This window comes from Vulpes vulpes, chromosome 11 (assembly GCF_048418805.1).
Source record: "Vulpes vulpes isolate BD-2025 chromosome 11, VulVul3, whole genome shotgun sequence".
NCBI classification, from domain to species: Eukaryota; Metazoa; Chordata; class Mammalia; order Carnivora; family Canidae; genus Vulpes; species Vulpes vulpes.
The window spans coordinates 72,362,329-72,378,115 of record NC_132790.1 but is presented as its reverse complement, the minus strand read 5'-3'; the positions used below and the strand labels follow the sequence as shown (position 1 = coordinate 72,378,115).

Sequence of the window (15,787 nt, the reverse complement as noted above, 5' to 3'; positions counted from 1 at the left end):
GCTACTTGAACACAGTGGGCTTTCCTGCGCAGCCCAGCCTCATGGTAAGAGCATGTCAACATCTGGGGCAAACTCACAGAAGCCCAGTAAAGCTCAGCACTGAAGTTGTGATCAAGGAAATAGATAAAAAGTGCAGTTCTACCACCTTATAAACTGATTTTAGGGATTCTTCAGACATTTTTGTACACTGGCCTTAATATTGTATAGATCTGTTCCTCTTTACACCACAGAGTCCTATGAAGAAAAATGTAAATGGAGACAGCAAAAAGATTGTAGAAATACATACACTTATTTTAAGATCTAATTTTGAAGGACTGACTAATCTTTACCTTCAAAATTAAAAAAAAAAAAGTCACCTAAAATGTTTTCAGGAGCAAAGGAGAGTGTTTCTCTTGTCAACACACATAGGTCAGTTTTCACTGGGAATAACAGCCTTAAAGGATCTGCTGAGGAAGTGGACTCCCGTCCTCCCTCCCTAATTCTTCAACCCATTCAATGGAGCACAATCAACACCTATTGGAAGTGCCTATATGCACCTGTCACTGAGCTAAACAGGGTCCTGAAGATACAGATTAAACAGCATTCATCCTGTAAAAGAACGCTCAGCCCACCCACCCCATCCACACCCCATGGGCAGCCCTCACCTCCCACCAGGTACAACAATGCTTTGGGGCAGACAGCATTTGCTCAGGGCACCAATCCTGACTGACACAGCTGTAGTGTCAGAAGGGATTCTGACCTTGGCCAGGTGACTTCTCTCTTTCCGCCTTACTTACAGCAATGTGATACTGCCAGGGTAGAAAAAGCAAGAAGACAGAAAAGTTGATAAGAAAATGTTCAGTGCATCCCAACCAGCGCTCCACTGGAGGTTCGCATGCATTTCAGGTTTTGGAGTCAACAAGGTTTCCTGGAAGTACCTTAAATTTTCAAAGCTTTGTAAACCTGAAGCTCACATGCATTGAAGCCCGACCTCCAGCTGCTTCATAATGATTTTAACGCTGCAACAGAGCAAAGCGTCTTCCTATTTTCAACCCTAGCAATTTGGTTGAAGCATGATCTCAACCACTTTAAGCTTTGATATTTCTAGCCACCTCTTATGCCGTATTTTCTCTTAATGCCACCAATCATGTGTGAAATTCTGTGGCAAAACTAATCTTTGTGGGAAATGATATGTAATGGCTTTTCTAAAGAGAGTCAGAGAGAGAGAGAGAGGGGGCAGCAGTTATGACCTTTGTTGTTTTTTGACATGTTTTTCATAGTGTAATACAAATGGAAATATCTCTTTCTCAAGGTCAAAGTAGAGCTAGGTTTCCACTTGTACCAGCATCACTCTTTCGTAAGCAGAAAAAGGCTTGAAAATTATCCTTATGACTTGATTTTTTAAAAACTCTAATGTATATAATGGTTGTTAAACTTGAAGCCAGCTGTTGCTAAAAAAAAAAAAATAGTTTAAAATCCATCCTGTTACACCAATACTTAATGTTTTACCTTGTAAATGATGTGAAAAGATTTAAGAATACATAAAAGATGTGGATGAGGAATGAAATTCTGATATTTACATAAAGAGGCACTACTTGATGATCCAGTATGAAACACACACATACACAAGCCAGCACATCTTGTCTTATCAGGGGAGGTTTCGGTCAAAAGCAGCTGTGACCTAATCTTCTGGAATGGAAGTCAGAAACCACTAATTTAAATTTTTCATTTGTTTTTTGGAACAATTATGCCACCCACAAAATGGTAACTTTGCAAATCGTCATTATCTCATGAATTTTGGAACGTATCCCTTAAATAAACCCATCTCATTTCCATATAATTACAGCAACTAATAAGATCCTTTAAAAATATTTTTTTTTGCTCAGAATTTAAGAGTGTAACAGGGATCCCATGCTACTGGCATATTGATCAATTATGGAATTTGTTTCCTTCAAATAACAGCTTTGTATGAATTTAGAAGAGAACCTGCTTTGAGAAAGGAGTCCTTATGGTTTTCCAACTTCTATTAGAGTGTGGGTTCCTGCATGTGATTCCTTCTGACAGGATTCACCTGTCACATTCTCCATCCCTGTTACGTAGTTAATTTATTGCATGTCATTGAGATTCATTTGTAATAAAACAGAATGGTAATGAGTTCAAGCTTTAAAAAGAGGACTGTGCGCTAACAAGTACCTTCCCAAGTGTCAGCCTCAGGAAGATAGAAATACCTCCAGAGCATTTAGAGAGACTCTAGTGGACCTAATTCCCCATAACAGATCACTCAGTACAAACTAATTAGGACGAGTTAAATGTTTCCACTGAAAACACATACAAAAAGAGGAATGTTTTTCTCTGCTGCCTGCTGTTTTCTGCTCATTTCCTTCTCCACAACCTTACTGCTTAACTGTTTTCCTAACAGACTGCTTTAGAGGTGAAACTGGATGGTCCAGCCACAACCAAAAGTGTAAATGCTGACGTGAGAATGTTCTCAACCTCCCAGGGGAAAAACAAAAGTCCTTCTTATGACAACGTACAAACGTGTCTATTATAGGCAGGGGAATAGGTTTCTGGGCTAGAATTTTCCTACCAGATTTTTTTTTTTCTAGCTGTTGTATTACAAGTTTCTTCAGTTAAGTATTTCTTTTTATGATCGGCACACCGCTAAGTATTTTTTTCTATTCTTCTCGGGCATTTTAAGGAAGACAGATGATCCACAACGAACACCAAGCTCAACTTGACTGGCTCTCTCACACTTTCTGGGTTGTGTTCGCCCCTCTCTCCAGCTTTATTTAATACATCGTTAATAGTAGCATTTAGCGCAGGCTCTAATACTTGTCTCTCAGTTCTGCTCATTTGTTTAAGGTGTATCATTTCCTTTTTCCAGATTATTCTCACGGAGCAAGCCCTGGCCTCTCATTGGGTGTAAGCTCCCCAGAGTCTCCATCTGGTTGACTCAGGCCCGAAAACATCTTTCATTTCAGCCACATAGAATTTCCTCAGGGCAATCAGCCTCCCATTTTTCTCTCCTGATGGCAGAAGATTGAGACATGGCACCTCTCTGGCCAACCATGGACGATTTGTGAGGTTGACATGACCACTGGCAAGGACTCACCACTCCAGCAGTGGAGAAATGTGGTGGGCCAGATGGAAAGAGGGAGATGATTCAGACATACGGTGCTTAGAGCTGGAGAGAGTACATGGTTACAACCTTCTGCCAGGCTCTGACAAATAGCCGGGATGCACTCAAGCAAAGAACATGCCCTTCATACCAGCACACTCCTCTTAACCAAACTGTAACCCAGCAGCTCAGGTCTGTTGTACTGACAACCACCCACAGCCTCTCTTCCTTAATCTGAGGAGAAGCCTCCCAGCTGCCTTGCTTTTATTTCTGGATAAATTATTAATGGCTATTCATCCTTGCCACATGTAATTTTTAACTATGTAAAATATTTATGGGGGTGGGGAGGGAATTTTCTAAGTATTTATTCTTTTTCCTGGCTTTTACTGTAAATCCCAATCAGGTTGCTGACTGGGATTTTCCTCGCTTCTTTCTCCTATGTGAACCTTATTTTTAACTCCAAGTAATGAATGCAAGATCGATAGCGTAAGTAACAAAAGTATCCACGGTGACTGAACAGCAAACTCTTAAATCACTGCACAGTAAGTGCAAATGAACAATTATTGAAAACGCTGCACTAAAATTTCAATAGGAGATAAGAGTGAGGCTTAAGTCATTAAAAGGGTCCATTAGTCTTGTAAGTCTGAGACAGCACACTCAAAACATGAGCTGTTCCGGAGAACTGGAAATATTACATATTCCACCCACTTGCACACGTGAAACTGACCCCAGCTGAGCAAGGACAGAGGAGCCAGTTGTCCAGTCCCCAAGGCGAGAGAGCTATACAGGAAAGTAGGTAGGCTGAGCCAGCCTCCTCAGGCAATGATTCTTCAGTTATATTTGAAGGGGGGTTATTGAGTAACACTGACAAATTAGATTATTTGTAAGGGAAATAAATATCCTGCTTACATATCAGTTTACCTGCTCTTACAGCATCACCATGCTCCTCATCACTCCCTGCTGGAGATGCAAATAAAAGTCTTCTGACACCTCTATTCCATTCCCACAAATCACCAGAAAAGCCCAGGAATGCAGCCCCACTTTCTCTTTGTCCATGTTCCCTCTCAGTTCAAAAATGAAGAAGAAAGTAATGGGAAACCAAACTACGAAGTCAAAGTATTGTTTTGAAAAACTACCTGAAAGAGCTAAATTTTTGGATAGCTACAAATACATGCAAACACACAAATACACACGGGCACCACACACACACATATATGTAGTCTCAGGGATTTGCACACATTAGCATGCTATTGGATCTTGAAAATGCCTGGGTTGTTCTGCTCAATTCTTCTCACCCTAGCTCTTATACTATGCATTTTATTAGAGACAGGTGGGCTCTCAGAGTTCTGAATGTCTAACAGCTTGAGCGAGGGGCTGCATAGCATAACCTGAAATAAACGGCATTCCTGAATACCCACGATTTCCTCCAAGAATAGAAAAACATATCTCATGCTGGAATTATGGTAAGACCGAACCATGTTCAGGACACAGAGGGCAACTTTAGCTTTGCCTTTAAAAGAGTATAGTTTCATCTGAAGTAGGACATCACATTTCAATTTGTACTATTAAAAACTTGCATTACACAGTGAAACTAATTGCCCTGTGAATCACCCTGCTTTACAAGACAGCTGGACTAGCCTACCGTTAACATGAGCTAGATCAGTGAACATTTCTCCAATAGCCATACAATAATCCAGTACAGCATGGATGGCCACTGACCAGTACTTTTAGACTATGCCACTACTCTGGCCAACTCTCCTTCCTCATCGCAATCACATAAGGAATTGTTGCCAAGAGGCTAAAAACTTAAACTAAAATTATAACCTACTTACTATCCCTCGATATCATTGCAGACACCGAAATTCTATTTTGCCCAAAAGACATATTCCTTTACAAGATTTTTCCATTTATCAAGAACATCTTCACGATAAACACTTGGTGTTTCATCAATTGCCAACAAACAAGCTTACCCACCTCCATCACTACCCCTGGAAAGAGGTGCTGTTTAACTCTGGATTCAGCTTGAATTTGGCTATGGAATGAGGATTGTTTCTTCCCAAATCAATTTTAGCTATTTTCAAGACTTCTAATGTACAAAAATTATAGGAAAATCAAAACTCCTGTCAAGACAACTAAAGGCATTCAGCTTGTGCAACTTGTGCTCTTTCCATACTTTCACATATGTTTCAAAGTCTCAGGAAAACAAAACAAAGCAAATAGTACACACACAGATAAATGCCCAAGAAACTACTCCCCCAACACAAGTTTAGCTAAACGCCTCTTTAATCTGAAAAATGCCTCTCGATCTCAGATTTAAAGCAAACCAAGCAATCACCGGGCGCATTTGCATCTTGGAATCCTTCCCTAGCCCCTCTCCAGCTGTTCCCACAGACCTTTTAATATCAGATAGATGCCCTGGGAGGATGAGGCGGGGTGGAACTTACAGAAGGAAAGCATAACTTCAGGGAGGAGGGAAGGAGATTCGGTCCCAATCTCTGGCTGCTTCTTATTTAGTGAAGGGGTTGTGCCTTCTCTCCCAGCAGTAACTTGCAGCGTTCCAGTGTGAACACACAGCTCCCAGCCCGCTTACAGTGCTCCAGTGGTAGCCCTGATCTAAGCCTCAACATGTTTTCTGGAAATGCAGGCAGCTCAGCTGAGAATCTTAAGGGAGCCTTCCACCGTGGCACACAACTAAACTGCACAAATATTTAACAGCTTCGAGACCTCTAAAGGTTTAAAATAATATGCAATGTGTGCTAGGCTGTTGTAGCTAGAAGGAAAATGGGATGGTGTGGAGGAGCGTCCTCAGCTGCTCAACCACGGCACACCAAAGAACGTTCTCCCTATTTGGCCCAGAATTAGGGAAAAACCAAAATGCCTAATGAAACATTGATACCGACTAAGCTTTCACAGCATCAATAGTATAGGAACTTAGTTTTGCATTCCACGGAGTTAGCCCCTGACTTCCCACGCCGCACCATTTCTCCTTCTTCACCTCGCTAAAAAAGCCAACTTCATGCAGACAAACCAAGGCAAAGTTTATCCACCCCCCCCCACACACACACACCCGGTTCCTTTCTTTCCCAAGTTAAACTCATCCACGACTAATAAGCAGCCCCCAACTGTAGCACAAAGGAAGCTTTGAAGGCTGCACCAGCTTAGTCCTCCACTTGCTAACTGAAGGTAGGTTTCATGGAATGTATTCTCGCGGCTTAAAGATTTTTTTTTTTTAAGGGCTGGTCTGCACGGGAGAGCTGGACAAGCCCAGAATTACATCATCAGAGTTCACACTCACCAAAATACATTATGTTTCTCATTAATCAGACAGCTGGAACCCCACCGCGGCGTCTTCAGCACCAGCTCGCACCCACGGCTGGCACGCAGAGCAGAGCCGTTTCATGCTACATTCGGGGGAACGTCCCCGGCGCGGAGAGCAGGAGCGCCGGGCGTGCGTCCTCCGGGAGGAGCGCCTCGCAGGCTGCCTTCCCGGGCTACGAGCCCCGGCGGCTGCAGCGTGCGCTCCGGCTGCCTGCTGCACTGCCCATCCTTACTGTAATCCGACTCCTCCTTGCGATGTCCTTGCCGCGCCTGTGACATCAGGGCTGAGAGTACTACAAACAGACCCCCCCACCCCACCCCACCCCACCCCTGGGTAGCAGCGGCTCCAGGAGGTGCTCCGATTGCCTGCCTGGACCAACCATGGCTCTCGGGAAGCCTGGACGAGCCCAGAGACCTGGGAGGGGGCGGAGTGCGGGGCGCCCGAGGCTCTCTTAAAGAGAGAAGGGTCTCCGGATGCACAGGGGAGCACACGGGGGAGATTCACCACGGGGCGGGAGGGGAAGTGGTTAAGGCGAGCTCTGCCATTAACGTGGCATTAGACACACTTTTATCCCGCCCCTCCCGTGAATGTCATCATCCTCGCCAAAATGTAGCCTACCCCCCACCCCCACCCCCAAGTGGAAAAGGCAGTGGGGAAAGGAATGGTGCCCTGTGTCTGCCTTCTCTTTGCTGTGGGCTTGAGGGTTTGCTGTTTGTGATGTACATGCCTAAGAGCAGAAGAAGAAAAAAAAAAAAAAAAACATTCAAGGGATTCAAGGGACCATTGCTAGGGTAATAGAGGTTTTCACTTAGAAATGAGCCGATCACAAGAAACCTAGTAGTTGGTGAAGAGTTATTTTTATTTCTTAAGTATTTTCTGAGCTACGTTGGTAGAGACATGTAAAGAAAGCGAACGTGATAAAAGTCGCCCATCAAAAACACAACAAAAGTCACCCCCTCAGTTTCACAAGATCACATTTGATGCTTCCCACAGTAGGTAGTAGAAAGGACACTGAGGCTGAAATGGTCTTTGACCCCTAAAGAGGAGAGACAATTTAGCCTGGAAGGCAACCAAGATTGTGTCATAATTCAAGTCGGGTCACCAGTATAATATATAGACACACCCACGCACAAGCACACACAAACTCGCATTAAATTTGAGATGAACAGTCAAGAAAGGCAAAGCTTAGCAAAGCCTCTGGCTCCTCCAATAGTCTAATGAATTGCAGTCCTTATCTTACATAGAAAAGGATGTTAGAAAGAAATCCCTGAAAGCAGTGCTGATTAATACTTAAATGCTCAGCATGGAAAATAAACCCATAAAACAAGTTCAGTTTCCTAAGGACTCATCACTTTGGGATCCAACTTAACCACTGGACTATTGAAACTTAAAAAATTCCACAAAAAAAAAATCTATAAAATTAAGAACTGAGGATAACAAAAGAACTGTAGCCTGTAGAAGGAAACAGTTGATATATTTTCAGTACAGGTTTTTATAAGCCATAGTAGCAAATATTTCTACATTGTGATATTAAAATAATCAGTGGTCTTTCCTTGCACAATCCTGTCTCTATTGGTAGATTTAATGCATATTGGAACTAGTGGGCTGAAGCTCATAATAGCAGCTTGCTGTGCGATCTTGCAAAAAAGCTAAACCTCCCTATTTCCTCTCTGAAAAAAAAGCACTATGACCAATATACTCTCTTACAATGGATTATGAAGAATTTGGTGAATGTGAATGGGTAATCATTTAAATCAGAAACATTACAATGAGTCTTTGGATAAATCTAGTTTGGTTTTGTGTGTGTGTGTATGTGTGTGTGTGTGTGTGTGGTTTTTTAAGTACTCTTCATTGAAAGCAATTTGGAGAAAGAAAATTTAAATAGTAAAGAATACTTTTTACTCCTTTTTCAAAATTAGAAATAAAAAGAATGTTACAGGAAAATACTGAATAAAACACATAAGTGTTTTTCCTTTTGGACAGATGGAAATCATCCAAAAGTACAATTAATGGCTCTTCCCTCCGGCAAAAGAACCATCTGTGGTAGAGCTTATTCATGAAGCTCATCAGCTGTCCTGACCTCCTACATGGGCTAGGGGGCACTGTAGTTTAATGCTACAATTTTTGGTCCATTTGTGTTCCTGTAGTTTGAAGATGCAAGCATTAAGAGTTGAGTTTAAAACAGGAGGTTTAAGACACTAAAGGACTGTGTTAATAATTAATAACATCTTGCATTTGCATGGCATTTTGCAGTCACAAGGCACTTTCACTTATACCATCTTTCTTACTAACTGACATATAAAAAGGTGGATATTATCAATGTCCTGATGAACAGGGCACTGAACCTGAGGACATATGAACCTGAGATTCAGAGACATTAAGCAGTTTTCTCAATGGTGCAGTCCATATAGTTGCCTTATTACTGGTGTGTTGAATTTATGTTAGCATCCCCAGATTTCTTTATTCAAAGAAATAAATTATAGGGGTGCCTGAGTGGCTCAGATGGTTAAGTGTCCGACTCTTGATTTTGGCTCAGGTCATGATCTCAGGGTCTTAAGATCAAGACCCCCTTGGGCTCCAGGCTTGGTGATTCCAGGCTTGCTTAAGATTCTCTCTCTCCTTCTCTCTCTGCCCTCTCCCTCTCCCTTCTCTCTCTCTCTCTCTTTTAAGAGAGGAAAGAAAGAAGAAAGACAGAAAGGAAAGAAAGAAAGAAAGAAAGAAAGAAAGAAAGAAAGAAAGAAAGAAAGAAATTAGAAATTTCCCATTTATACTGGCTCAGGTAAAGGTCTTTCCCGATCAAATTATGTTACTACGTGTTCTAGAAAGAAAAAAAAAAAGTATCTTCATGGGCACAGATACACAGGCAGAGAGTATTTGGTAATAGAACATTCCAACCTCTGCTGGGTCTATAGAGGATCATTCCTGAAAAAGCAGCATGTAGGTTCTGGAAGAGTATGGCATCCAAGAGCCAAGTAAGGGTTACATATATGCATTGGAATCCTGGTCACCCAAAAAAAGGAAGGCATCTGCTTTATTTAAAGGTGTATGCCCCGCCCTTCTCCAATTAAGAGTTATCTGGAATATTAAGGGCTCAGATAGAAACAGTGCTTATCTCTGGATAGAAAACAAGTGATTTTTATTTTAATTGTATACTTTTTATTGTTTCCCCTAAAATTATTGGTATGCATTATATTTATAAAGGAAAAAATGCAAGTATTTTTATAGCATAGCTGATAGAGGCTACACACGGGGCTGTGGACATGCCAGCTGTGCCTGAGAGATGCTTCCATGTGTCATGTCCAGGAGAAGACCCAGCAGCTTTTAAGGAAGGACCTTGTTTACACCCCTGACCTTTATCTGTCTCTAAGCTGCTCTGAGAAACTGGGGGATCCTGAGGCAGAATTGGGTCACTGCTTGCCAAATAGAAATGTATCTTTCATGATTAAAACAAAAGATGCCCTAAAACCAGTTACATATTTTGACTGAAAACATTATGGTAGGAGGAGAACTTTCTCTCTGCTCAAATACCCAGATAGCTGTCTGCCTCGATCCCTCATCTCCAAATCTTGCTCAAAATTTTGTCAGCATAGTTTCCCTCCATAAGAGTTGTCATCATCTGACACACGACTATAGACATCTGTTTATTTTTATCTCTTCTCACTGGAATATAATCTCCATGAGGGCAGGGATTTTTGTTTGTTGTTCACTGCTGTATCCACCATTCCTTCAAGGGCATCTGGCACTTGTTCCTACTCAATAAATATTTGTGAATGACTGAGGGAACATACTGAATACAACCATATTGTGTGTAAAACATCATACTTTTCTATGTGCCTACAGTCAGTTCTTTGAGGTTGATGGTGTTTTATACAAAGTGTTTACACAAATTGAATTTGTCCATGCTTAGCAGCAGCTGTTCCAAAATTCTATGCAATACAGATGCCAGGTGGTACTGCAGGCCACAGTTTGTGAGCTTGCTTGTCCTTTCAAGTTCTCAGAGCTGAATGCGGCAGTAATTTAGCATTGAGTTAGCACAGCCTAGTTGTGTCTTCCATTGCTGTCCCCTGAGCCTTAGTTTAGTCCACTTTCATTTCTTACTATATTGCAGCAATAAAATTTTATCCAGTGTTTCTAATTCCAGCTTGCCCAGATCCCATCCAATCTCCATATTAGATCATTATTATCTTTTAATAATAAAATAACATTGTCAACTAGACTTCAATTTAAAAAAAAAGAAATGAAGTCAAATAGGTCACACGGAGCCTAATTCAGTAGGATTTTGTAGGTCATATTATAATGATTTTGACTTTTATTCTGACTTATATAGGATGCCTTTGAAATGACATGATTTGATATATTTTAACAGGTTTACTATGACTGATGCATGGAAAATGGATAAAAGGAAGCAAGGGAAGACGCAAGGTAACCATTGAGGAAGACTGTGATAATCTAGAAAAGAAATGGTGGCTCAGATCAGGGTAGAAACAGTGAAAGTGGCAAAATGTGGTCAGAGTCTGTATATGTGTCAAAATAGGTCAAGAGAGTTTCCTGTGAGTTGGATAGGTGATAGAGGATAATTTAAAAAAAAAATTAATTTGTAAAATCTTACTAAAGATTTGGGAACTGAGCAATTGAAAGGATGGGATTTCCACTCACTGATACGGAGAAGGCTGTGGAAGAAGATGCTTTGGGTGATGATTAGAAGGTGGTCAATGTGGGGCAGCTTAGTTTAATATCCATTTATATATCCAAGTGAAAATGTTTACAGAAGTTTGGTTATATAGGTCTGGAGTTCAATGGAGAAGTTTGGGCTTTATATTTAAAGTTGGAAGTCATTCGGATGCCTGGGTGGCTCAGTGTTTGAGCATCTGCCTTCAGCTCAGGATGTGATCCTGGAGTCCCAGGATCGAGTCACGCATTAGGCTCTCTGCATGGAGCCTGCTTCTCCCTCTGCCCAAATCTCTGCTTCTCTCTCTCTCTGTCTCTCTCTCTCTGTCTCTCATGAATAAATAAATAAAATTTTAAAAGTTGGAATTCATCATTTTATAGATGGTAATTTAATTTATGAGGCCAGATGGTATCTTCAAGGGAGTATACTCCTTTGGAAAAGAGAAGAGGGTCGACACTGAGCCCTGGGACATTATAAGAACAGGTACAAAAATATGGGTACTTGGTGACTGAATATTTCTTGAAAGGATTACAATTTGTTGAATGAGTATTTGTTGACATATGAATGATATTTGATGGAAGGCTATTTATTTTAAGCCTGAGTTTGCCTTTGTCTGATATATCACCACCCACCATTAAAACAGTTTGATCTATATGAGAACAAATTCCTAGTTCAATTAGTCCATGTAGTCTTTACGAATTTTTTAGATTGCATAGACACTGCTCATAAAGCATTTTTATTCCTAGATTCTCATTTGATGCTTCCATTAAAATTAATGCCCAGAGAACCTTAGTCTGGAAAATGAATTGCCTACAAGAAAAGAAGTAAGAAAAGAAGTGCTAATAGTGAGCTAAGAATAAAAAAAAACTATTAATACAGTAATATTCCAAAATTCTATCTGAATTTCTCTGTCTTTGGAGACATCCAATAAATCCCTTCTGTATATTTTCCTATCTATTCTGATGGTCAGTTAATAGGAACTCTTTTATAATATTTAGCAACTAGCTTTGGGAGCCCTCTTAGATTTCTTACCTTGGAGCTAGCTGTGGCCTAGGCATCTTTATTTATTCAACATATTGGGTATAGGGTTTTCAGGTGCCAAGTACTGTTAGACACTCAAGGCACATTGATGAAATTACAAAAATCTCTGTCTATAAAGAGCTTACATTCTAGGGGTTTCTGCCTATCAACTTCTCTACTACAATTTGGAACATCTTCTACCTTTCTCCATGCAGAGGGAAGGAGCTAAAACATCCTTCATCTCATCACATTTATTCATTGGTTTATTGCTTCTTCCCCCCAGTACAAAGGACATGAGGGAAAGGGCATGTCTATCATGTTGATGCTATATCTACTGTCTAAACAAGAGCAGGTATGCAAATATCTTAAAAGTCTTATACTTTTGAGTAGAAGAGTATGGATGATGTTCTATCCTGATCTTACTGAGAATATAGTTATATTATACCAGAAATGTCCTTTTGTATTCCCCTTTGTCTAAATACTTATATTCATAATCCAAAACTACTCAGATATATTTTGTTTCCTAGGAAGTCTTCCCTGAGCTTATGTGTGACTCATGTGTTCCCCTAATGAGCACTTACACATTCTTCATAGAACTCCATTAGAGTGCTTATCAAATTGGTTTTCAGTAACCTTTCCAATTGTCAATATCCTCCAAGTAAATGAAGGTTTCTTTTGGGCCACATGAAAAGTGAAATATATGTTAATTCCTTGAATTTTTTAACATACTTCAGAACATAACAGAAATGTATGCCAAGGACATGACCTATTGAGTTAGTGACTAGGGTAAGCCATTAACATCAAACATTGTCCATGATTTAGGAAGCAGAAAACTTTGCTGTGGTAGGAGACAAGGATCAGAAAAGGAAGAGAAATCAAGACTGTAATCTTAAGTTAGAGAAATCCCAAATGTCTGAGGAAAGGTCAGCTAAGAACGGAAGGGCTGATCAGGTCTCATGCAAGAAAGAGATCAGAACTGTTGTGGGCAAGTCAGGAGGCCAATGTGGGAGGCAAGTACCAGAATCAAAAACAGAAGAGAGTTGCTTGTTTGTTTGTTTTAAGACTTACTTATTTGAGAGGGAGAGAGAGAGAGAGAGAGAGAGAGAGAACAGAAGCAGCAGAGAGAGGGAAAAAGAATCTCAAGCAGACTGCACTGAGCATACCTGGAACCCAATATGGAGCTCAATCTCACAACCCCAAGATCAGGACCCAAGCTGAAATCAAGAGTCGGGGACTCAACCACCTTTGCCACCCAGGTACCCCAAGAACAGAAGAAAGTTTAAGCGGAGTGTGATTCAGGGGAAACTAGTCAACCCCCTTGCTGCTCTTATAGGTGGTTTTTATTAGTGCATTTGCCCTGACTAATAGTTCTCATTCCCCTTAAAATAGGAAGTATCACTAGCTTCCTTTCTGAAGGCTCTCAGACTACTAGAAGTTGTTTATATTTTTATCTAGCTTTCTTTTTTTATAAAGTTGCCTTGCATCTATGTAGATACCATCTCCAAAAATCGATGGACACCACATCATAGGTTTAGAAGCCCCATACCACCTAGTTTAGAGGTGTCTAAAAGGAAGGCACCAAGTCATAATAACTATTATCATCATCACTAGCAAAAAAAAAATATTAAAAGTAGGGATCCTGAATAACAAAGCTCTGAACTCTAATACGTAAGCTACCAGCCCACTCTGAAAAGCATTTGTTATCTTATTTAGGGAGATGAAGTACATATCCAAAAATACAAGTAAAAACAAAGGTAATGTAAAGTAAATGACAAATGAACAATGTAGGACATGCATGTAAGGGTGTGGTAAGAGATAAAATTATGATGGTTTCAGGTAAACCTAGAAAGATACAAAGAAGTGGAACCTGAACTTGTTCTTCAGTATCAGTTCAGATTGATGAAATGCAGAAAAAGTTGGTAAATGATATAAAACAAGGATGGAATGTGAATGATATATCTGAGAGAACAAGAACAAATTAGAGTATTAAAGAGCAAGTTTCTTAAAAGATTTCCATGCAAAGTAAATTTGGAGAGGAAAACACAGAAGCTGTATTGGATGTGATCTCACATTCCAGGTTAAAAAGTTTTAATTTTATTTGATAGATAATGTAGGAATTGTTTGCTGAATGAATACATGAATGAGCGTCAAAGTGTTTCCAAGGACAGAAATATAATAATATGCCTCCTACAAAGACATTTGACGACACAATAACATGAGTTAATATATCTTGTATAGCAGGTTGAAAGATCTTATACACTCCAGAGGTTTCCAATTTTTCTTAAAATAAAATTCATTTATGGTTCCTGGGCAGCAATTTGAGAATCAGCCCTCTCCCCATCCAGCCCCACAGCAAACGTGCTTGCAAACAAAATGGAAGAAGAAAACAGCATCATATTGAATTTCTTCTTTTACTTTTAAAAAAAGATCCTTCAAGATAAATTGAGTACAGCTCTAGTAAATTTGGATGCTTTAGGTCATGGACATTCCATTTTTATATATACTGTGATAATAACTATATAGAGTGAGCAGAGAGACAGTGCAACTCTACCCCAATGTTGTAAGAATTCACAAAGTAATTGAAAGTGTTTCCAAGTGTGCATAATTCTGTGCCTCCAGTCAAATACAGTAGATGGAAATTTGTTTGGCTTCCTCTGTCAAAATGTCTAAAACACATAAAGGAAATGTGTAAACGGAAAACAAAATGTTACAGATTCAACATTCTTTTAATTATATCTCAATTTCAATCTTGGCTTTGCTCAAACATAATAATAGTCCTAAGGGCTCATCTCTGATCCTTTTGGTGGATAAATGACCGAATGTGATTTTTACCCTTGACTCAAAAGTGTCAGATCTGGAAATCTACAATATTTGTCACCATGAATACCATTTAACTGCAGCAGTACCCAAAGGAACTCTGCACAGCCGCACGTGAATAGGGCTGGAGGAACTTAATTAATCTTGCTGTCACTTCCGTGATGCTTTTCATTAGTTTTGCTGCTATCTGATCAACTGGCCTTCTCTGTATTGGAAATGGCTACCCATAGCGTCTTGTGAAAGCATTTTCAAAAGGTAAACAAAGACCTTTGTGGTAGGGAGGTTTTATGCAGATGGACATTATTATTGCTACTCTAATATAGAGATAACCCTCACATTTTATATTTAAGTTATAAAAACATAAGGAACTAAATACCTCTCCTGTCCCCACCAGGGAAATTGCTTTAAAACTTGTGCACAGGTTATGTATTTGACATAAAAATTCATAATTTTCTTTATGTTGTTTTCATGAATACTGACGCTTAGTGCATTATCTGGAACTATACTAAATAGAGAATGTAATTCATAAGAAATCTAGGCTTTTTCACTGATTCCTGGTAAGGAGATTAGGTGAAAGTTGGATTTAATGATGGAACAAAAGAACTGATAAATAAATGGTAGTACCATCTCTCTCTGTCATATTTTTGAAAGACTGGGTTTAATATACATATATTTTAAATACAATTTTATATAATGCATTATTTTTCAATGCTGACCATAGTTTAGTTTGCTAAAAAAATGGAATGATTTTATAAAATGTTATCACAGTTTGACTATATGAAAGTCAATTGACATCTATAGGATAGCCATTGAGAACTAGAAAAGAAATTCGCCAAGAGTCAACATATATGGCAGGGTCTGATGA

General features: G+C 39.8%; 1 protein-coding gene across 3 annotated transcripts in view; it reads right to left on the bottom strand.

Moving 5' to 3' along the window:
* ZNF385D (zinc finger protein 385D) overlaps positions 1–15,787 on the bottom strand; it is an 875,841-nt gene that overhangs the window by 286,081 nt on the left and 573,973 nt on the right. The window contains exon 1 of one of the 3 annotated variants that reach the window (XM_026006427.2): positions 6,393–7,027. The exons of 1 other annotated variant lie outside the window; for it this stretch is intronic. In XM_026006427.2, the coding sequence (XP_025862212.1) occupies positions 6,393–6,414 (22 nt within the window). In that variant the 5' untranslated portion in view covers positions 6,415–7,027. Of the gene's footprint in view, positions 1–5,541; positions 6,277–6,392; positions 7,028–15,787 lie in introns of those variants that run through there. One more of the 3 variants, XM_026006429.2, reaches the window with a different exon arrangement.